At 36.6% G+C, this 23703-nt stretch overlaps 1 protein-coding gene and 1 long non-coding RNA gene across 4 annotated transcripts; one reads left to right on the top strand and one right to left on the bottom strand.

Annotated features, from left to right (window-relative positions):
- Positions 1-738: 738 nt before the first annotated feature.
- On the bottom strand, positions 739-1547 carry LOC143446018 (uncharacterized). Its single transcript, XR_013113879.1, has 2 exons — positions 1330-1547; positions 739-1096 (listed from the first exon to the last, which is right to left on the bottom strand). It is a non-coding gene; the product is annotated as an uncharacterized LOC143446018 (long non-coding RNA).
- A 728-nt stretch (positions 1548-2275) lies between these two features.
- LOC143445193 (uncharacterized) lies at positions 2276-17047 on the top strand. Of its 3 annotated transcripts, none has more exons than XM_076944117.1 (25): positions 2276-2466; positions 2718-2942; positions 3714-3964; positions 4366-4507; positions 4647-5138; positions 5242-5810; positions 5992-6089; positions 6224-11156; positions 11393-11578; positions 11696-11929; positions 12377-12573; positions 12695-12821; positions 12906-12988; positions 13106-13271; positions 13423-13594; positions 13671-13720; positions 13788-13855; positions 13923-14017; positions 14282-14385; positions 14557-14697; positions 14770-14893; positions 15010-15212; positions 15299-15400; positions 15742-15888; positions 15976-17047. In XM_076944117.1, the coding sequence occupies exons 2-25, from the start codon at positions 2720-2722 to the stop codon at positions 16192-16194; spliced, it is 9126 nt and encodes a 3041-aa protein (XP_076800232.1). In that variant the 5' UTR covers positions 2276-2466; positions 2718-2719; the 3' UTR covers positions 16195-17047. The 3 variants fall into 3 exon arrangements, with proteins under 3 accessions (XP_076800232.1, XP_076800233.1, XP_076800234.1); XM_076944118.1 differs by having other exon boundaries at positions 12698-12821; XM_076944119.1 differs by lacking the exon at positions 2276-2466 and having other exon boundaries at positions 2822-2942; positions 3686-3964.
- Positions 17048-23703: the final 6656 nt, after the last annotated feature.

The following is a 23703-nucleotide window of genomic DNA, read 5'->3' on the forward strand; positions in this document are numbered from 1 at the left end:
ATTTTTAGCCTAATTCTGCACGCGACCTGAGAGTCTGAGACATTGAAGCGCGCTAACTGCTAGGGTAATTCCCAGGCTTGAAAACAACTCCAACCATGCTGCATTCTGATTGGTCTAAATAGGTTTTTTAAAGCCCTACGTAGGACGTACAAAAAAATTTAAAGAGATCTTAGTTTTAGGTGTTTGACGGCTCCTATACCAGTAGCCGGTACCACATTTTTAGTCTAACCACTTAGTTACTAGGTGGTTAGAAAGACCTGGGTTAGTCCTAGTAGGTACCCAGGTATATAGGGACTCTGGTTTTACCGTTTTTATCAGAGGTAGGCTACAAAACTCAATCTTTCAGTGCAAAAATAACACGTACACATCAGAATCTACTGCAGATTCGTACCACTTAAATTAACTTCTTAACTCCAATTTTTATCAATCGCTCTTTCTTTCACAGTCCTATCCTACCATTAACGGACCAGAGAATTTGTTTTTAAATTACATTAGTTTCTTCATATTTTATTTTATTCTGTTAAAGGTTGATATTATAACATCGGTCGGTATGTCCACAATTACAACACTCTTAACTTCACAAATCATGTATTAGATTTCTATGTTGTAATTTACCCTGAAATTGTATAAAGACTTTGCACTGAGCTAGCTAAAGCATGCTGCTAAAAGCCCCCCGTCTAGCATCATTTTTTGAATTTTGATGAACTTACACATAAACCGTCACACATAAACAACACGTGAAAGTGTAAGTTGTGTTTATTTTACATATTTATTTACTTTCGCCATTGACTATGGGGAGAGAAAAGCCAGGTGTTAACCTTGTTAAAGCAAAACAACACGAAATATGCTCACAAACAATCACAGTACGGGGGAAAAGCATATATAAAAAAAGAAAACAGTACAAATACCAAACACAGACACAGCCAAAAACTTTAAATTAAAGTAAATATTTAAATTTATGCAATTTGATGACCTAATGGAACAGCAATACAGCTTAACTTTGTATGCACTTGTGATATCATATTATGTACAATGGCAGCGCGAGGCATGGTGTCATTCAATCCTTTTCCAAATTCAATGGTACAACAGCAGTATCCTATATGCAATGAACAGTTTGTGTATAAGCCTATAAGTGTTGCTCTACTAGAATTGATTAATTATGAAAACAGCACTGGCTTTAATTCCGAAATGGTATAGTGAAGCACAATTGCTATCAACGAAAAATAAAAAAACAGCATTAGTGCAAACAATACGACGTTTAAAGGGTAACATTTCCGAGTGTTTAAAACGAGAAGCATTCAATAAGCTAATCAAGCACAATTACATTACCATCTAAATATAGAACCTGTAGCAGAAAATCAATCATCTTTTCCATTTTTCGACCAAATTATGTGCAAGAACTGCAAACCGATAAGCACCATCGGTCAACACTTAAAAAACTATTCCTATATCACGAGGCCTTCCGTTCTGAAGCTAACAACACTAACAACAACACACAACCAAACGCTTCATTTGGTGCTTCACCTTGTAGTCTTGTACCCATTTCGTCTTTCTATGACCACTAAAGAGAGAGAGAGAAAGATAGAGAAAGAGTGAGCAACGAGAAAAAACACCATCTGAGAGAACACGCGACACCCGCGCTCCGATCAGTCATTACACAGAAAGTCACGCATCACCGCTTTCTCCAATGGCAGTCTTTTAGTTGTTGGTATGTGAGGTCTTTTCTCCTGACGTGAGGTTGAGTTCCAGTCTTTTCGGTTAATGTTTAAGATATTACTGTCGATATCGAATGTACGGGTTTATTTGTGCCGCGAATGAAGTTCTTATGATTAAGAACATCGCTTCACTCACATATGTTATACCTCATACTTTAAATTATGAAAGCATATTATGTATAAATAACTACACGATTTTGTTTTCTGCCCGGCCGCAACGCAGACGCGCCGCATATCGTTTCCGTTGCAGAAACCAGTTTTAGCCGGTTGGAACCTGTTGTGAGAGCTACACGCCATGTTGAAAACGCGCAAATAAATTTAGCTCTGTAAGGTGTTGCCAGTTGCTGATATGTTTGTGGTTATTACTGAACTGCAATTATTTTACACTACGTTGTCTAAACGTGATTTATGACTTTGGAACAAATGAAAGCGTAAATATTGTCAACTTATGCGTAATTATGTTCTTTTAGTCTAGGTTAGAAATTCTTAGTATTTGAGTAAAAGGGAGGAGAAAGTGTAGTATTCTTTCATATAAGATATACATTATAAACATTTATATAAGATATGTTATTTATTATAGTACAAAACTATAAACTTAAAAAGAACAATGAAGACTTACTGTTGTGCTAAGGTTTTATGGAAGAGTTTATAATGGAATATACTTGATGATTTTATGTGGATACCATCGCTACCGGGCAGTGCTCTGTATAGAACAAATGAACATAGTAATTGCATAAAATATTTCAGCACGGTAAGTTAATAAGTTAACTTCTTCATTGCTGCAGTACAGTGTGTATGGGATGTTAATGGAGTAATGCATGTACAAATATGGCAAGATTAACAAGCAGAATTGTATTAGCTTATGATAGCTTAGAATAAATAGTAACTACATCTTACAATGTTCTTGTTACAAATTTTAAGGTTTTTCATACTGTAACCACCATTTGTTGTTACTGTAATTAGAGTGGTAACTGTAATTGGAATATGTTCATATGATTTCAGAAATGGCAGATGCAACGGATTTTGATGACTTGCTTGCCTGTTTGGATGTTGATCCAAACAGCGCTGGATTGCCACTGCATCATCATGAGCTGCAACAACTACACTCTGATCAAGCTACAATCGGACAAGAGAGGTTTCCTTTCAATTCAGTGGTATCTAGCATGAGTATTACTGGTACTAACAATACCAACTGTAACCCCCTTGAAAACACAAAGTTGGCCGAAAGTAAGTGATATGTTTACCCTTTGGTTAATGAATTCGGGTTTGACATTGTGCGCAAATATTAAGTAAATTGTTGAGCCAGACTTTAATAAACTGATAAATACCCAGTGGACACATGTTAACTCGAAATTGGAAGTGCCCTATTAATTTGCAGAATCAGTTATAAGTAGCTTTGAATTAATATTCAAAACTCTCAGTTTAAAATAGAATTCGAGTTCGCTTCGCTGTTTACTGGTGTCAATTGTGTGTCGACATATCCACTGATAACTGTTGCATTTTTATCATATACCAGTTATATAATTTGTACATCAAAGGTTTCTTTAGTTTATAATTTAGATGGATAAATACGCAATTGACATGTAATTGGCTAAAAAATTATTTGATACTGTTTCTGTACAAAACTCTATATGATTGATCTAGTATATATTATAATTAATATTAAGAATAATATAATTAATAATATATTATGTATTGATTGAAATTGTTATGCTGGCCAAATTTTATAGCAGAAAAACATTAACCATTTTTCACAACTGATACTACAAACTGGTTGATATATCAAATCCCTTATTCTTCACTGATCAGTCAATCCATTTGCAATTGTCATAACCATGTCATTACAAAATATTCAAAACTTTACAGTTGGATTTATTGGTGAATTTGGTTTATGGTGCAAACTGGGATTTGTTTTTTTTAGATATATTGCATTTGTATTTTATAAGTATAATATTATTCTGTTATTGCAGATGTATATAAATGATATTTCAACCACAGATCAACTGCTTAGTGAAACAAATGTGGATAGCTCATTTTCTTCCGTTGAACCATCTGATCCATTGCAAGGGGGTAGCAGTCTAGGAAGTTTGTTTGTTCTATCTGTGGATGAAACATTATCAAATGAACAAACACATACTCCAAAATTTGCACCACCTAACAATCAGACAGCATTAACATCCTCACAACCTAAGTCGAAGAACATTGTGCCCAAAACAACGGAAAAATCTTCCAAATCATATTCTCTACCTGTAAGTTCAGAAGCATTAGTTTGTATAATTTCACTTTTGTATAAGAGTTTGTTATAAATGTTGGTTGTGAAACAGCATTATAGGTATCATAGTATCTTAATTCTTTTAATTTGCTGAAGCTACATCTATGTTACATGTTTAAACTTCTGTTTTATAGTAGTTAGATGCATGATTAGTTAATTGATTGTATCCATATAGTTTAATTAATAACTACGGTAGTCTTTCTGCAAATTTGTACCTTATGTTGTTTACGGCTTGCCTTTTGCACTTATTGATTGTATTATTCAAAACATTAACACTAATTACCAACTTAGTTTAAGTTAATTGTTTGGTATTTTTTGAAAATAATAGAAAACATTAGAGAAATTCCTCAATATTTTTGTGTATATATTGTGTGTTAGGGGAAGAGTACTACCTCACAACAAATGAGCAGCAACAATGGTTTATATATGGTTGAAAAACCTGGTTACAAACCAAATATTGGCACTAATCAGGCTAGACTTCCCCAAAGTTTTGCTACCTCAAATGAAGATTCTTATAAAGGTTTCTTAATTTGTGACATATCGTGCTAGAAATTTGTGCAGCAAGCTACAACTTCCAGACTACCCTAGATGATGTTGTTTGACATTCTATCGCTTGTTTACCGTTTTTAGAGAAATAGATGTGTAAGTTTGTATTTCAGGATCACAGGCTCCAGAATCATTTGAACGATCAGTTTATCCACAAAGTGCTATACATTCATTAAGGCTTCAGCCAAATGCTTCTGGTGACAATGTTGGATACCATGTTGGTGCACCTAAACTTAGTCCATGCGGATCTGTTGACTCTAATTTTGCCCCGTGCGCACCACTTTCTAGCAATTCTTTAACATCTCTATCAGTTCATCGATCTCCTACCCCTCTATCTAGCCAACCAACTAGCTCCAATAGATCTTCATGTAGTACCTCTATGGATCAGGTGCAACAGCAAGCAAGCTTGTTGCCTGGAAATAATTTTGTGACTGGATTGTCACTTAATGCCACTACTTCACCACCTCCCCTTATTCCAGATGACCAATCACATTTGCAATACTTGAATACAGCAAACTCTTTGCATGAAGGTGTGGCTGGTGATAGCATGGAGACCAGCACTTTTCTAGATGACTTATCTACGCCTGTTAAAAGTTTCCTTCAAGGTAACTCACTTTTGTAGAGAAGTAGTCATTGGAATTTAAAACTGCTACTGATTAATTATCACAAACTTGCATGAGTTAATCCGAAATTTATACTTTATTGTAGATCCAAGCTTATCAAACACATTGACTGTGCCTACATGTCTTCAAACTACACAAACTCTGCAAATGGTAAACACTGGTTTTGTTAGCAATCAAACAGATGCCCATTTTTCTGCTGCTCACTCTCAATCACATGTGGATTATGCTGATAACATTCTGGTCAATTCTGATGCGCCAAGTTTTCGAGTAAAAGCTACCCATCAGACTTTATCTACAAGTCACTTTTCATCTACTGCTGGATCAGTGTCTTGTAGTAACGCATTTAATATTGGACATATTCCTGCTGCTGGCAATGGATACGAAACGAGTGAAAAAGACATGACATATGTTATGCCTGATGGTTTAACATATACTCAAAGTCAGATTTTGGATAATATGACGGGCAGATCAAAAAGCAAGACTAAAGTTACATCAAAAGAAATTTGCAGTCAGGCATCGCAAGCTCGAAGCTTGTCAATTGTACCTACTCGATTAGCAACCACCAGTGTTGTACCTGTGCCAGATTCCAGATGTAAAGTTAAACAAAATAATATTTCTGCAATGCAATCACTACCAGACTCAGGAGTTAAACAGGTAAATTTGTGGTAATGACATGGTTTTAAGACAGTGTTTCACCTTGATATTAATGGTGATCCAGACTAGTTTTCATTCTATATTATAGTAGGCAGATTTAATGAGAGGTGATACACAAAGGATGGGGGACATTGTTGTAATAACTTGATTTGTTAGAACATGAGATGCCTTGTTTGCACAGATGTTTTCTGCATATGAAGACCTTAGCCCTGTAAATGAATACCCTAGTACTACATGTGGAGATGTTGCGAGTTCCAGGAGTATTTCTCATCAAGTTCTGTAAGTAATAAAATGTCAATAAAATCTATATTTAAATTCACTATTTATTGTATATTTATAACCTATATAAAGCATGATGATGAAAATTGATCAGTGTTATTTTTGAGCAGTTTTATAATTTTATAATATTGCAGAAATTGTTCTAATGCCAGCAAACCGAGTAGTGGTCTTCATAACCCAAGTTTTCCAAGCTCCGTTTACATGCAAACCACACCTGGAAGCATGCCAGTGTCTCACCGAGAGTTTCCTGGCAAAACTCTAAAAGCTCAAAAAGATAACTTACCTCCTGCAGTTATGAAACTAAAGGATGATATGAGGTCAGTGCCATCGGAATTTAATTTTGAAGATTTTAATGAGGAGGAACCAACAATACGGTTACTTGGTCAACGATCTGTAAGTGTGAACAAAAGCCAACAAAAAGTTTATTTTACTCCCTCTTCAATACTGCCACAGACAATGCAGAGAGAAAGTTATTCGGATCAGTCAGTATTTGATTCAGTACAAGAACTGGCTGCATTGCAACAAAAACAGAAGACACTAATGGAAGCATTAAATGCTAGGAATATGAAATCTCCATCTAAACATCGTCCAGTCCACAAGTCTGTAAGTACTGGCTTGTCATCATCAGGATTGAGTAAAATTGTTCAAGGTAAAATTGGTTCCAATGTAGCTACAACAAAGAATTTAAAGCAAAAAAAGCCGATTAAGAGCCCGTCTGGTAGAAGTTATAGCAAAGAAACTGACCCTTCCCTAAGTACTGGCAATATCCAGCAGCAAAAACTTAACTTGATCTCCTCACAGGCCAACCCATCTACTGATAAGATAATTCAAGAGACTGAACTAAAGCAGCAGCAGACTTTATGGTCATCTTTGCCTATTGTTTCCAATGCAAATTTACCGCAAGGAGATGATTCGATTGGTTGTGCAAAGCATGAGCAACAGAAATCATTTTTCTCAAAATTTTTACCTGGACCGGATGAAAGTGCTGAATTGATGATAACATCAGTTAAACCAAAACCCACTAACTGTTCTGCAGAAAATAGTGTTCAGGGCTTTGATGGAAACAGCAGTGACCATACCTCTAGACTGATTAGTGGGAGAAGAGGACTTGAAAAATCTCACTACTTTTTGGACAAAATTCCTCTCCAGGATTCTCAGGATGTTATTGTGTCAGCAACACAGGGTCTTTACAATAAAACAAAAATTCAACATGTAAACGAAGTGTCAACCGAAAGAAAAAGCAATTATGTTGAAGACTTATCTGCTGAAAATGAGCAATTTTACAAAAAGTTTTTAACTGATACGACACAATCAAGTTTAACATCATCTAAAAGCTCCTTTTTGAAAGCTTCATCATCTGTGTTTAATCCTAATTTGCCGACTGCGTCACTTACTAGTAGCATTTATCAGAGTTTTGTTCCATGTGAGCCCCAAAGATCATTTGTAGGCCATTCAAATGTATCCCTGAGCCAAAGATTAACCATGGAAGGAAAGGTTAATCCATTTGACCCAGTGAAAATGTTTACCACAGTATCTCAAGATTCAAAAGCTGAATCAAAAAAACATGTTGTTGGACCCAGTTTGCAGGAAGTCACATATCCACAAAAAGAACTTAAAAGTACATTTATGTCAAAGCAAAATTTAGATATGACACCGACTATGTTTACATCATCTAACTCCAGTACAACTGATTCCGGCATGTTTGCAACAATGGGAAATATGTTTGCAGCCTCTATGGAGCGATATCCTTTGTTACCTGATATGTCTCATATTCAGTTAGAATACAAACCATCAGACTCTGAAAATGCTGTTTCTATTGTACTGCCTGCAATAACAAAGCCTCAAAATTTTGTTTCGTCTACTTCTGCCTTACAGTCCACTCAGCCATCTTTGTGGAGCACTATATCAGCACAATATCCATCATATTCTGTAAAAAATACCTTAGCTGAAACAGCTACGTTTCCTAGAGTACCTGCTGTTCTTAAAGATCAACATACAATAAGTCGACCATCACTAACTTCATCTACTGGCAGTCATTCATCGTTAAATGCTTCAAATTTTTTTCATAAAGCAATTGCGGTAACAAGTGGTTGTGCACTGAATTCAAGTCAAAACATTTTTTCAACCACAAATGCTTTACAAACGCATTTATCAAATCCTGTGTATCCAATTGTATCTTCTGTGGTGCTACCACGTTCAGCAGAAGCAAGCTATTTTCCTGAAATGTTGCATTTTGCCAAAAAAAAAGTTTCGAAACAGTCTACTTCCCCTTTAGAAAGTGTTGAGCAATGCAATGTCAGACAGGATAGAATTGTTGATGCAAAAACTTCTGCAAGTTTGCCCCCTTCTAATGCAGTTAGCCATGGATTGACATACAGTTCAAATGAATTGAACTCCTCTCCTCTGACCAAAGATGGTTTAAGTTCATCAAATGACAAATCCCAAGTAACAGTTCACGCTGCTTCCACAGAATTGTTTAGTAACGAATCATTAACAACTTTCAAGGATGATAAACCAACAACATTAACTGTTAAGAACAGTCAAGCTGATATGGTACTGAGAGATGGTCAAGTTCTTATTTCAAACAGCACTTTACCTGCATTATCAGAAAAATCTGTGTCTGTGAGCAGTGCGATTGCACAGGCTTTGCCATGCTCAAGTCAAGTCAAACTTAATACAGATGAATCTGCAAATGCCCAGATGGTGCATACGAATACATCTAACATTTTAAAAGATAAAACCTATCATGGTCCCAAGAAAAAGCACATTTTGGAAAAATATAGCCAACAGCATCAGAAGTTTTCATCAGAACTTTACCAACAGCCAATTACCAGCCAAAAAGCCAAAACTGCAGAACAAAAGCCTTGTCCTGATAAAGCTAGCAAATTATTGAATGAACGAAGCTGCTGTTTTCCAGTTAAAGCTACACCAGTTACGTCTTCTGGGAAGACTGCAAACGGTTGCAACAGTATGGTTGATGACGTCAGTAGCATTTCATCTAACAATATAACTGAAAGTTTTCCAGCTGCAATGGGCAATCAACAAAGAAATAAAAGCAAAGACTTGCCTGTGAAGACTGTATATAAAGAAACTTCTTCAAGTTTTATTGCCAACAATAGACAAGCAAAGTCGGATAATCCTGCTCGTACTGAAGGTAAACCAGATTCCCTGTTGTGCATTTTTGACTCGTTGTTACAAGAGGCATCAGAGAGTGCAGCAGACAGTTTAAAAAACCAACCCAAGGAAGCAAAAATTTTCGATGCAAAAAGTTCCAAAGAAGGTACCAGTCATGATGCACAAGAAAAGTGCCATGTTCAAACAACAGCAAGTCAAACCAAGTGCCATATTAAATTAACTGAGTCTATAACCAGTACAATTAATTCAAAAAAGCAAGTCACTGGTATTACAAAAGCAAGCACATCTGACACCAGTTCAGTTGTTACCAATCGTGCGCCTGCTGCATACCCATTTAAATGGCGACATTTGCAAAACAAAACTACCCCCAATTCTGGAGAGCCCGTGCGCTCCTCAGCTTCAGTTGTGTCTGCAAGTGAAATAGTACCATCCAAACAAACTATTTTGAACTCATCAGTGTCATCAAAGGTGACTACAACTAGTTCATCGTCATTTGAAATGTCCATGGTTAGCACGATTGGTGCCTTGAGTACTGCAGTTGTATCTTGCCCCGCCGTAGCAACATCCACGTTTGAACAACAACCTTTTCTAAGACCTTCCATCAAATTGCGTATTACAGCCTTTCGATCATCAAATGGGCAAGTTATTCATCAATCAAAAGTCGTCAGTGGTTTACTTCATGATGATGTAGATTTTGAAGAATCAAGCTATTCTAAGAATAAAAAGAAGAGGAAATATAAAAAGACTAAAAAAGTGGAAAGCAGTTTTCTTACATGCTTATCACCAACAATTTCCGTTGCCAATTTCGAAAAAGACAAAACCTCTAAAAATCACGTTAATGATGATTGCACTTCATCTGGGGATGGAGTGTCGTTGAATGTCAACTCCAGTGACTCTGAAGTTGGAAACCTCAGTTCCAAAGCACCAAAAAAGCGTAAGAAAAAACATTCTGATATTCCTTCATTGCCTAATGCCAAGAAAATCTGCACTAATGATGCAGGCAGTTCAGTTAATGCGGAAAGTCATGAACAAAGGGGCAGATCTGTAAATAATGTGAAGAAATCTGTATCTACAAATACTTGCCTAAGATATAAACCCAAATCTAACCCAAAGCAAACTGATTCACATGCAAATGATATCAGTACTTGTCTATTCAGCAATCGATCCGGAAAACTGCCAATGTACTTAAATGCCAGTGTCAATCAAAGCGCTTCCTCTAGTAGTAATTTATCTGTACCTACCATACAATTAGTATCCAGACCAAATGTAAAGTCTTCTCATACTGCATCAGTTGTTTCTTCTGCCTTTTCGAATCAAACAGTTAGTGTCAAGTTAAGTAAAACTGAGTCAAAGAATTCTTCTACTGAACCTTCAGCTACTGCAAAGGCTACTGGGATAAAAAGACTTCTTTTGCAGAAGTCACCAGTTGTTACATCTGGTCCCCAAAGAATCATAATACCAAACCTGACTTCACCAACCTTTCCAGTTGGTAAGGCAACTGTGTTTACAGTTTCTTCCTCTGGTGCTAGAGTATCTAACATTCCTACAATACAACTTCTTTCAAGTCCAATACAAACTTCGTCTTCTGTAACACCAACTGTTGTTTCTCCCACAAAGCCAGTTTTTGTCAAACGAGTTCCAATTTCATGGCTTTCCAAAGTATCAAACTCTTCATCTCCAGTTCTTGTATGTAATTCATTGCAGAGTTCAAAAGTTAACACAAGCAGTGTACAGAAATCCAGTTTACCTTCGTATGCAGCAGGAAAACCCAGTAATGTGTTGCTGACCACAGCTTCAAATTTTGCTACCTTGGAAAACAAATTATCAACAACGAGTGTGCTTAGTTCTGTTGTATTACCCTCAGTTAAAGTGGCATCTGAAACTTGCAAAAAAAATCAGCAGACAAAATGTTCCACAGAAACAGAGTTTCAGGTAAGCCAGGTTTCAGGTAAAAGGTATTTTTGTTATGTGTAACTGTCTTGAAAATTTTGTTTTCATCAGAGTAATTTAATTTTGTTGCAAAGAAGCAATTGTAAAACTGGGTTTACTTCTACTTACAACTTCATCATTGCAAATTTGGACTTTACTTACTTTGTTTACGATTGCTCATCTATGCCTTCCTAAACAGTGTGTATTATTGCGTATTTATATATTGCATATCTTTTCAGGCCACATTTTCAAAACTTATCAGTAGCCCTAATCCATTAAATAAGTACATCCCGCCACCTGTTCCAGAACGTCTTCGTGCATCAGACACTGAAAGTCAAGTGCACCCTTGTTCTGAATGTGGCGATGCATTTATTTTTCATGCCAATCTGAGACGTCATTATGGACGTAAGAGCGTAATTGTGAAGGTAGGTGATTAACATTAAAGGACTTTCAAAAATTGATGATTAGTAACCACCTTTCAAAAAAAATCACCCTTTTTAACAGCTATTGTTTGAATGTGATTGTTATTCAATTTATTGCAGGTTCACTGTGTTCAGTGCAATCAGATGATGGTGTTTTTCAACAAATGTGAGATTTTGCGCCATGCGCGTGAGCACAGTGACCAAGGTGATGTCATGCAATTCAATGGAGCTCATCTTACTCCTATAACATTAGCTTTATGCAAGCCTCGTGAAAAGGAATACTTTCTGGAATTAGCCAATGAAGGAAAGGAAGACATAATAGAATCAGGCACAAACCTCATTAATCTTACAAAGGTGTGAATGTTACAGTGTAGTTCTGTGTTAGGAGTTAGGACGATCCCAGTTTGCAATAGGTAGCTTCTATATACCCTGAAGCATTTTACATTGGGAATAGATTATGAACCTTTCTAAACACAATAAAATTTTGTTAATTTGATTTTACAAATTTTGAATAACTGCACCGGTCCCGACACATCGCCCAATAAAATGCATGGCAAATACTTAACGATAAGTGAAAAATTTCTTTAGTTCCAAGACCATTAGTAGTGCCCCGTTACTTCAAAAGTAGTCTAAGGATTGGTTTCGTAAATTGGTTGTTTGTAAACTAGAAGCATCAAACCTTTATCGATCCCAAGCCTTAATACCCATGCCAGTTCAATGTTACCATTGCTACAGTTAGTACCAATACGACATTGTACAATATAGTAGTGGTTCATATAAATAGTATATATCTTTATTTAGGATTGCACTGAATGTCAATTTGTAGCTGACAACAAATGTAGTTTGGAAGATCACTTTCAAAGAAAAGCTGTAGAGCGAAGAACTTGTGATATTTGTCGCTTGCCACTACACAATCAATGCGTTTTCTCTGCACATATGAGAATGCACAGACATGCTCCTCCACACACATGTCCAGAATGTGGACAAACTTTTGATGGGTACTTGTTTTCTGATTAGAGAAGATGTACATTATCATTCATTTCCACCCTTCAAATTCTACTGTATGATATATGTGCATTTGCCATTAACAAAAATGTTGAAAACTGTAATGTTTAATAGTAGCAAAATGGATTTCAATCTTCATCTTCGGATTCATTGTTTCCATTTGAGCCGTGCTTCATGCTACAAATGCAAACTATGTAATTTCTTGTTTCCTACCGATGATCAGTTGCGTCATCATCTTCGTGTAAGTTGTTTGGTTAATTGTTTTGACAGCTTAAAACACAATATATGATGTCTGGTCCCATTCTTTTACATTATCTTTTTTTAGCTTAATCATGTTCAAGTTTTCTACAAATGTCGTGAATGTCCTATGGCTTTTAAAACAGCGCAGAATATTGCAAATCACCAAAGGTTAGAAGTATTTTTATTAGTATTAAATTATGCTGGAACATGAGAAGTAATGTACAAAATGCCCATAAATTTCATAAATTAAAATTGCCCTTTCAATACTTTCTCTGTTTTCTGTAGATCGGCTCACAATCTCGCCCCTGAACCAACAAACGTTTTGAAAACTATTTACAAGTGTCCTTTATGTGATTCTGTGTTTACCGATTCTGGCAATTCTCAACAACTTTTTGTTCTTCACAAACATTTTGATCTCCACATTAGTTCCACCAGAATCATTGCATACAAGGTTTGGAGCGTGCAAGTGTAGTTTTTCGTGTGTATTTTTGTAAAATGATTTACATTGTTTACAGTTGTTAATATTGTAATTGTCTTTAAGTATTGATGAGTTCGTTTCAATTGAAGTAATGTCTTAGTTTTTTGTTTTTTGCTACTTACAGTGTTACCTCTGTAGCAACATATTTGAGCAAAAGTTTCGTCTACGGGATCATTTGCAGTCAGTGCACGCAATTTCATCTTTAAGCCAAATTGCAAATACGGTTGCTCTGTCCGCTATAGAAAGTAATAATACCGATCAACCTACATCAGTTAGCCTGTCATCATCACAAGGCCGTAAGTAATCACGGAAAACTACCATTGTACTTTTTGTATCAACCTCAGTTTCTTAAAGATATTTTTTTCTTAATAGATAAACAGAAACGATGCAGTGATGGGAAAAAAGCCGTTATACGGAAAAAGGTTAGGTGTTTTTCGGTATTAGACATTTTTCTCATTACCTGTATTAGCAACGCTGATTTTGTTTTAGAGAAAAAAGCAAGACATTGATTCCACTGTTCCGCATGAAAAACAAAAAGATTTTACTGATAACTCGAGGTTTGTTTAACAATCTTCCGTATTCAAACATAATGTGAAACCTTTACTTTAATCTACATATTTTTAGGTTTGCGGAAATAAACACCAAGATCAAAACAGTAGACGATACCCGTGCAACTAAGGCACACAGCGCTAGACAGCCTTTTAAGATGCGCATAAAAGGTAAAGAATTTGTTTGAATTACAAAAGCAACTAATCGGTTCCTAAGATAAAAAATGTGCACCTGGGAAAAGTCTGTTAATGTCTGTTATTGTCATTGTCTTTAAAAACAAAATAACTTTAATACCTTGTAAAATGACCTTGCTCATAGCACTTCTTGGTTTCCTTCTTTAACATTACAGTTAACACTCAATCTTAGTGCAATTTGTTTTATCTTTTATCTGTAATGTAATTTTTTTTTAAATCAAATCATATTTAATATTATAGGTTTAAAATCACCACCTGAAAAAAAGAAACATTTGTGTCGAAAATTTAGTCCAGTAAAAATAGTGCACGGGAAAAAGGTTTACCCATGCACTGAGTGTGACAAAGTAAGTTTTTCGTTATCATGCATTGTTGGTAACGAATGTTTTAGCATTGGATTACCATATCTTCTTCCATTGTTTAGTCACTTTTAGTGGTAGTGTTTATTTGATGTAAAGGAAAAATGTCTGGAACAATGAATGCTCACCGTATAGCCTTTGCTTAAATGTGTTTTTTAGGAGTTTTCATCTTCGCACAGTCGCTCTAGTCACGTGAGATCGATACATCGCGGTATTCGTGCTTTGTATTGTTGTACTCACTGTCCTGGAGGAAGTGTTAAATTTGCCAAACGTGTTACCTTGGTTAAGCACCTTGAGCGGGTAACTATTTCATCACTTGGTTGCTAACGAATGAAAATCAGCTTACGTACTTAATTCAGTCTTCTGTTTTAGCTCCATCGCATCAATGCACCACAAAAGGAAGATATCAAAATAATGAGGACACACTTAGTGTGCAATCCTGATGATAAATCACAAACCCTTTCATCTCATTGCAAAATTGACAAACCGCCACCAGGTTGGAGTGCGATGTCATATCTCGATATTTAAAGCAACAAAATTTGGTTATTCCAATACTTTTGTTTGATTATGTTTATAAGATCGTTGTAACAAAAGATCTGTTTCGTATTATAGGAAAAATAGAAAAACACTTTCCACGAAAGAAAATAACGAGGAATCCGGCAAGAAGGGGTGGTCGTCGATTGGTAGCTTCTGGAAGTAGGTGGATCGAGGAAAGGCTCGGTGCTTCTGATTCTGACGAATCATTTGGTGAAGTTGATGAGCGAACCGTTGAAGATGGTTGGAGCATAGAGGAGGAACCTGAGCCTAAGCGCGAAGTTAGTCTCATGGCGGAACGTTTTGTCAATACTTCATGCAATTACTTAACATATACTTTGAAATAAATTACTATCCATGGTTTCAGAACAGTCATGTTGGCGAAGTTGACGCAAGCATGTTTCCCTTTCCTGAAATTTACACTTGTATAAAATGTGATTTTCAGCATCGTAATCGACTCGTATTTCAAGTAAGGGTTGTTTTCAAATGCATTATTCAAGCAGACACAGTAAATGTGCCATAATACGCAGAAAAAACCATTAAGCATTCTTGTTGCTCACTTTCTCTAACATAAGGTTACTTTAATATTAAGTATTAAGCAATGCTCACAAGACAAACGCCTGCGTGATATATAAGTAGTCAGTGTTTTTACACCTAACCTCGTTTTACCCAAAACAAAATATTAATAAATAGTTAGAGTAAGACTATGAGGTATACTGGTATTAAAACTATGTTACTGTATAGAAAGAGCACTGAATAGGTAAATGTTCTGTGTAAAAACGTAAGCAGGCTCTGTACTTGTGCTCATAGGATCATATTATGGAGCACTCCCGCAAAACATTGGAAAACCCCTGTGATGTTTCGTCTGCAGCATTCACTATGGTTCAGTGCACGGAATGCGGCTTATGCTTTGCTTCTCTCGCTTCTCTTGATAAACATCTTCGTGTAAAACATAAGGTATGTGGCTCCACGTTTTGTTGATCTCTCCTTACTTCAGACGTAATTATGTTTCACCGTATCTTAATTGACCGTTTTTACTTGAAGATAAAACATCGTGCACTATTGGAACGCTATGATGCAAAACTGCGAGAAGAAAGGAATAGCAAACAACTGATTGACTCTAATGGGAAACCCGATACCTCAGGACTTGTTGCAAACTTGCATCGGTGCAAGGTTTGTTTTCGCAAATTCGCCCACGACACCGAGCTTAAGACTCATATGCGAACTCATGGTCTAGCATTTGTCAAATCTAAGCAACATTGACATCGTATTACTTTGCGTTTTCGCTTTTTTTGGTATAACGCTTGTATCTATTTTTCTATCCTTCTCTCCTGCTGTAAAGGTTTTTAGTCGTTAATAGTACCCAGCACTATGTTGCTTGCTAAGCAGCCTGCCATATTTTCATGATCTTTTCGCAACACGTATTTCGTTGCGATAGATGTCTGAGAACTTGGTAATTTGCGGAAAGAGTGTGTAATTTGCAACTTTTCATGCGTTCAGTCTTAGATCCTTGTTTTTCTTGCATTCTTTTCTTTGCATTTTAAATGTATTTATGATAGTTTTTCCAGAGTTTATGTCAACTTTTCATTGGATAACTTATCGTGTTTGCTGCCTGTGGCAATTCCAATGTTTTTTATAATCTTTGTACAGCAGCAAGTAGGCTATCTTCCCGCGTACCACAACATTTTCGCACAAAACATTTTCTTGATGGTACAGTTATAGAATCCACACCACCTGGTGGTTATGTTTAGTGGAGGTGTAAAATACCATACTTTACCAGCATAACGTTTCATGTTTGTTTATACAGTTTTGCACGTCCAGTAATGTGCAGTATTCTTTATTTCTGTGTGACTAACGTGCAAGAAGTGGTACCTGTTTATGCTGTTTCTCATTATATCTTTTGTTATCTGAAAATTGCTAGTGACCACGATAAGTGATGTTTTACCTAGATATCGACATGTAGAATTTTGAATAATTGTTTGTCTCGTGTCTTTGTACTACTGGTAGAGTTAGTAAGTACGTTGTGAAGTACATTTTGTGCTTTATTGTCTCGTTTACGCACGTGCCTGTTTGCAATTATCACTTTAGTTTTTATTTCATAAAATAGCAAACCGTATCCGCACTGTCTGGTGCTGCCATCCGTGTTCGTTGATGTTTTGGCTGACACGTGTATCAAATGTTTCCGATAAACTTTAAATATCACCGTGGGGAAATTTGCATTACACACTAGACAGTTTTTGTAGCGGACATGGCGAAATACGCCGCTGGGTTAGATACTGCAACTAACAATTTTTTGGGTAACATATCATATGGTTGTCGTAAGAAGATACGAGAAAATATGTAAGACGATTAAAATTATAATTGGAAGTTTGTAAACGAACGAGAAAGAGGTTCTCATCAATATATGTGAGTAGAGAAACCTAAACGCAGCATGACTCAATAAAAAGGACGCAATAAAGGTTGTATCTATGAAAATGTCCAACATTGGCAAACCGTACTGAAGTGAAAATTGTCAGTCTCCTAAGCAAGAAATAAATCTAGCTAGACCCAATTCAAGGTCGGCAATTATATTAACAATACATCCTGAGTGCCTATGGCACTTGAGTCCGAAGAAAGTGAGCAATCAAATTTCCATGTGATGTGGAATGCTCTTACATGGGTAAAACTATACGCCTCTTTGGGACAACAATCAAAGGAGCAGACGCGGTTAGACCGGTTCTACGTAAAGTCAGCCATAAAAAACATCAAGCAGTGAATGACTTGCAATAACATCAACTTTAACATACTGTGTAGTCAACTACAAAATATTAAGTAAATGTAAAACAGATTATAATTATTATGAGTGCATAATTTAGTCAGCCCCGTTTGTTAGAAAAATAAACCTTCTACTTGAAAAATGGGGTTTCGAAATTAGCGTCCTCTTCTTTTTGAATACTTACGTCTAAAAAGTTTCACCTTGTTGAGATTATTTTGACTTCCTCAATCGCTCTCTTATCGATTTTATTCATCTTGAGTACATAGCGAGATTTAACCGTATATTTCTGCTTTTATACAGTTTTGTCTTAGTCCTTACTCCTTATATATTTCGTGTCACTTAATGTCATATCTTTGTGGGCCATCGAGTCGCCTTACTTCTGAACAAAATTCTTGTTTTATGTGCCAGCACACTAGATGCGATTTACACGAAAAACATCACATGCGGCGGCTTTCTTTGAGATCACATGCGATTTGGTTTATGCGCTGAACTCTATTACCGTACGTCAACGTATTCGCTCCAAAACAAACATGTTTGTTTTTTTCTGACAATGACGGTAACCAGAGTTTCCATTTCTGTTATAACTTTGAGAATTTGGGTTAGTTTGGGCATTAGTACTGTTTTGAATAGAATTTTAAGAAGTTATCAAAAAAAATTAGTTAGGATGTCCATTATTAGGCCCTGTAGTTCTGACCATATGGAAGTCGTGTTATTCAGGGATAGGGAATAAGATTGGGGTCCATGATTAAAAAAGTTGTTGTTTTAACAGAAATGGAAAGACTGGTAGCCGTTCTGACGGTTACATGGTGCCTTGTCGTTATACATAGACATCCATATTCTGCTTTGATGCCAATAGGCCTACTCCTACAATGCGTCATTATTTACCTGTTTTTCCTTGGCTAGTTCTCGCAGGTCACTGAAGTTCGTTGACCTTGCTGACTGGACAGCGCAGTCTAGACATGTCGCCATGATGTGAACACATTTGGTTGAATTTGTGTTCTGAGGTTTATTTGTACAACGACCAAAGTTTGAATATCTAAAGGCGCCTGCACAATAGATGCGAAAAACGAAATTGCAAGGAAACACATGCGATGATCAGCCAGTCGTCGCACGCACACGTATTCGCACTTGTCTGCACAATGAATGCGTCAAGAACCTAATTCGCAATCGCAGGTGAAGGTAACTACAGGTTATGTGATGCAATGGGTTCCAGGTCGATTCAACCCACGGGCAATTCAAACCAGGACGATTTAACCCATCATTATCGTTTATTACCGTCATTACCCATTACCGTTATCTGTCATTACACTGGTCAACAAAAATTTTGTTGCATTTCTACAAACACTTGTTCTTATCTAATTTGGGGGCGCTGAATCCGAATCTGACCTTATTTTTTTCGGCAAAGGTCTAGCTTTTTTGCAAATTGAGATTTTTTATTTTTTATTTACTAAATTCAAATTTTCTGAAAATTACATGATTTGTCAAATGACGTTCTTGCTTATAGTCGAATAACCAACCTCAAAACAAAAATAGGTTCCCAGAAATTATTGTGTTACCACTAGCATTTGTATTTACAGACAATTAGGCTCCAAATGTTTGAAAAAATGTAACAAAGAACATTTTTGCTGGTAAATACATGTAGGCTAATAAGCGATTTTTTTTTTGCAAAATGACATTGAAAAGAATGATGGCAATCCAATAACGTCTGCGTTTGTACGCTTTTTGCGTTTGCTGCTTTAATTTTATCATATGACAAAGCAGGGAAAGTGTAAAGAAGATGATGAAAGGACTCGTTGTCAGGATTTAGAGCTTTAACAAACTGTGTCATGAGACCTAGTTTAATGTGCAGGGGCGGAAAAATAATTTTGTCTCTGCTTACGATTGGGTTGTGTGTTACATTAGGCATGCCAACTTGAAATGTTTCACGTAAAGGCCGCTCCTTCTGTGTCCAATGTTTTTCACGTGCTCTGCTGTCCCACATGCATAGATAACATAGAAATTTAGTGTATCCTCTTTGCTGACCTAGCAGAAAACTAACCATTTTGAGGTTAACACAAATGATCCAGTTGTGCTCATGTTATCTGAGCAAATCCATAACAATTCTGATGTCATCATGCCGTTCCTTTAAGACAGTGGAGTGACCAACTGGAACAGCTTCATAAACATTTCCATTGTGTAAAAGGACACACTTGAGGCTGCGCTCGGAACTGTCCAAAAACAATCGCCATTGTTCTGGATCATACGAGGAGATACCCAGTTCTTCGAGAAGACCAGGTATATCGTTGCAATATACCAGCATATTTTCCTCTGAAAAATAGGGAAGAAAGAGTTCTTCTCTTTTTCGAAAAAAGGAAACCTTTACAGATTAATCTAGAACCTGTTTTTCCTTGAGTCTGGAGGCTAAGAGCTGAGCTTCTTGCTTGGACAAATCTAAATCACGTACTAAGTCATTCAGTTTTGATTGATTAAACTGCTGAACAGCTACTCTGGTTTCACAAGAAGAGTGTTCAGATTCTGTATCTGTTCTTTCATACTCCATTTCCATAACTTCTTCCCTTTCCGATTCAGTTTCCTCATCTTCAGAAAATGTAAAACCACTAAAGACTGGAGGAGGGAATCTATCAGAGTGCGGAACAGGTCGTATAGCTGATGGTATACTTGGATAAGAAAGCATTAGTCGGCTCTTCCTGCCAACACCTTTCACATTTACCATGCAAAAGTAGCAGTCAGTCGTGTAATCTTGGGGTTCACGCCACACCATTGGAATGCAAAAAGGCAGACTCTTCCGCTTTCCTTTTGTTCAGTCTCTGAGCATTTCTTCGCAGTTATGGCACACAATATGTGGAGACCATTTCTTGTCTTGATCGCCAAGATGGATGCCAAAGTAAACTCTGTAGGCAGGCTTCACGAACGATGTTATATTTCATCTTTGACGAAAAAAGCGTGTACACACCACAGATATAACAAAATGAATCAGGTTTATTTTTGCATTTACGAGTGTAAAATAGAGCTTATAACCTATCCTACAGCGTCTATCCGCAATACCTCATTATAATCAAACTGCTTAGCTTCTTCAAACGCCCTTAAACAGCAGTAGGCTACAACTTAAAAGAGCTGAAAGCTTCTATCTGAAACACTGGTACTGTACCATACAGACAGCGCACACTAAATATGAGCCAGAAACGAAAAAATTTGAATTTTCGATTGCATAAAAACTAGAGCATGCATCAAGAAACTGATTGCAGATTTGAAATCAGCATCCCAAGATTGTGTAGAATCAGTTAAAAAATCTCATGCAACAAAAAATAAAAAAAAATTTGTTGACCAGTGTTATCCATTAACGTTATTGCCATTACCGCCATACTCTAGTGCAATGGTTCCCAACCTTTTTACACCAGGAGGCCGGTAAAGATTTTAAAAAATATTCACGGACCGGTAAAGATTTAAAATAAATGTTCACAGACCGGCAACAAAAGATCGTAGTGAATAGAATAGATATGTGTAATCTTTTTTTATAACCAAAGTTTTCGTTGCGTATGCGGTATCAACGAAGGCGAGATACATCAGTTTTGCTGCTGCGAATCGGCCAGGCGTAAAATGAGTTTTACAGGGAATAACAATTTTGCAATACTTATGAGTCCATATTAAAACTAGCTTGGTAGAAAGTAAGATATTTTGTGGACCGTCAAAAAAATTACGCGAAACGGCGGTTGGGAACCACCGTTTTAGTGCACCCGTTCCAGCAATGTCCGTGGTGGAGGAGGATATTAATCGACTTAAGTTGATCTTGATATACGGCATTATAGTCTTCTGTTGAGGAACTAAATCGCCCAACAAAAGCATAGTAGTTCGGTCAGGTAGCCTACGCGTATATGTTGAGGTAAGAAGCGTAGTAGCCTAGGACAAGCGTGTAACAGTCCAACTGAAAAATTGGTAGTTGGCTAACTTGTTGTATGCTTCGATATTTCGATTGTACTATCACTTTTATTGGCCTTACATGACATAGCCTAGTTGGAGTCACCAGCGAATTCGATTATTTATGACGTATTGATGACCACTGGCAGATTACAGCATGCGTGTCTTTGCGACTGCATTGCGGTGCGGCGGTGCGCTCGCATTCCATGTGAAAGCACCTTTTGTGTTACAGTTACCCTATATATTAACTTATGCTTCTACAAAGCACAAAAGTATAAAACTACTTCATTATGTGTTTGTGAAATATTGTGTAATCTTTTTGTATAAAATTTAAAATGTAGCAAGAAAACTCTGAGTATAGGCCCTTCTGGTATCTTTTAGCACCGGGCTTGTCATGGTCTTAATTCAGCTCTGCACAGCACAACTTACTTGACGACCATTATTATATGTCCACTCTATATTTGAACAATTAACAGGAACACATAGGTATAATGTTTTTACACAGCTATAATCCAATATAAGCCAAATCATGGGTACTAAATACGTCGCTCGTCATCGACCAGTCGAAGTCAGTCAGACCATCCAAAAACTATTTGGATATTTACCTATAACCATTTTTTACATGAAGGGAAGCTGTTCCACTTGTTTCTTAAAACTTTCCAACATCATCGAATACTTTAAGCGGATAACAAGCTTAGTAGCGTGTATAAATAATTATATATATTTTGCGCTGGGCATAAGAGATGCTTTATTAGTCAATCATTTCGGCCTTGCTATCGTAAAGGTAACTCGTGAGCCCAAATCTCAAACATTTAAATCTGAGCCAAAGCTTCGTTTAGCTTACGTTTTTTCCGCGGCCGCTTTGGCGGATTCGGGCGAATGCACATGTCTTTCTTTCGCTATATTCTTGATACAAGTTTGCGAGCAAACGTACATGTTGGTTGGTCGTTCGAAAGCAAATTTTAGAGATGAAGGAGTGTTGTTTGTTTAGTTAGAGCGAAGGTTTGATAGGCAAACCAAGTCGGTAGTAGTTTTAATAAAATGATTTATCTGTTACTGCCTGTTAGAACTTTTTTTTCATTCTATATTTTAGTATTACTCTCAAGACCACATTACTTTTGTCTTTTTGTTGTTAGGCTTGTTAACGTGGTCATTGGCCTTAGTATAAACTTGCTGTTTGTTGTCAGTTAACACACGTTTTTTGCGTTATGGTTCAGTTAAAGGAGTTATAGACGTTGCCCTCTTTATAGCAATAAAAAATTCTTCTAGAAATATTTTTTATAGTGTAGAAATTCGCAATGAATATAAAGGAAAGGTTAAAATAACAGCAAACTGCAAAATATTGGAGTAGGAAGGGTTGCAACGCTAGTTTTTTTGGTATAGAATGTTGTCTCAAGCGTATACGACTTGATGCAAAGCATCGATCGAGATCAATCGGTCAAGTGCAAAAGTTGTGCTGGCCGAACGAGATGTACATAGATTACCTGGTAGACCATTTTACAATTTCTAACTTTTTCAATCAACGGAAGTATGTAAACCATCATTGATAAGTACAAACTTAAATATATTAAGAATTTTGTATAACCGGGAGAGCTTTTTTGTTAATGAATGATTTTGTGTTATTACCTGTATACTTTTGTAAGTTCGCAAACGAAACATGTGTAGGCAGCCTTGACTGACACTTCTTGTTTTCGCAGAGATGCTGACATGGAAACGATGGTATCTTTGTGTTATAACATAAACAATTAGCAGTGTCAGCGTAATCACGCAACGTTGCACTTTTGAAAGAAATTGTCATTTCACACGTAAATAAAAGAATCGCCTTCTCTAATATAGGTGACCTACTTCAATCGATTGTTAGCCCGCCATAGCTCTGTTCTTAGACATGTGGTACCACCCGCAGTTGTCCAGACTATATAAAGTATTTGACGATAGAGAGAGACGAACTAGCTGGCTTTCAAATACCACGAAGTAGTAATGGCTACGATAATTGAAGTTGCAAAAAACAGCATGTTTACGTCGGGTAAAAACCGTAGTTTAAATCGTCGGGTAAAAATCTATGGAAGCAATAGATTTAAACGTTTTTTACGTTTATCTTTCGT

Source organism: Clavelina lepadiformis, chromosome 2, assembly GCF_947623445.1.
Source record: "Clavelina lepadiformis chromosome 2, kaClaLepa1.1, whole genome shotgun sequence".
NCBI classification, from domain to species: domain Eukaryota; kingdom Metazoa; phylum Chordata; class Ascidiacea; order Aplousobranchia; family Clavelinidae; genus Clavelina; species Clavelina lepadiformis.

Bases quoted from the DNA above. Each gene is read 5' to 3' on its own strand.
- LOC143445193 (XM_076944117.1), top strand. From the start codon at position 2,720: ATGGCAGATGCAACGGATTTTGATGACTTGCTTGCCTGTTTGGATGTT. The intron at 12,822-12,905 runs GTAAGTTGTTTG...ATCTTTTTTTAG, and splicing joins AGTTGCGTCATCATCTTCGT to CTTAATCATGTTCAAGTTTT. The intron at 15,889-15,975 runs GTATGTGGCTCC...TTTTACTTGAAG, and splicing joins ATCTTCGTGTAAAACATAAG to ATAAAACATCGTGCACTATT.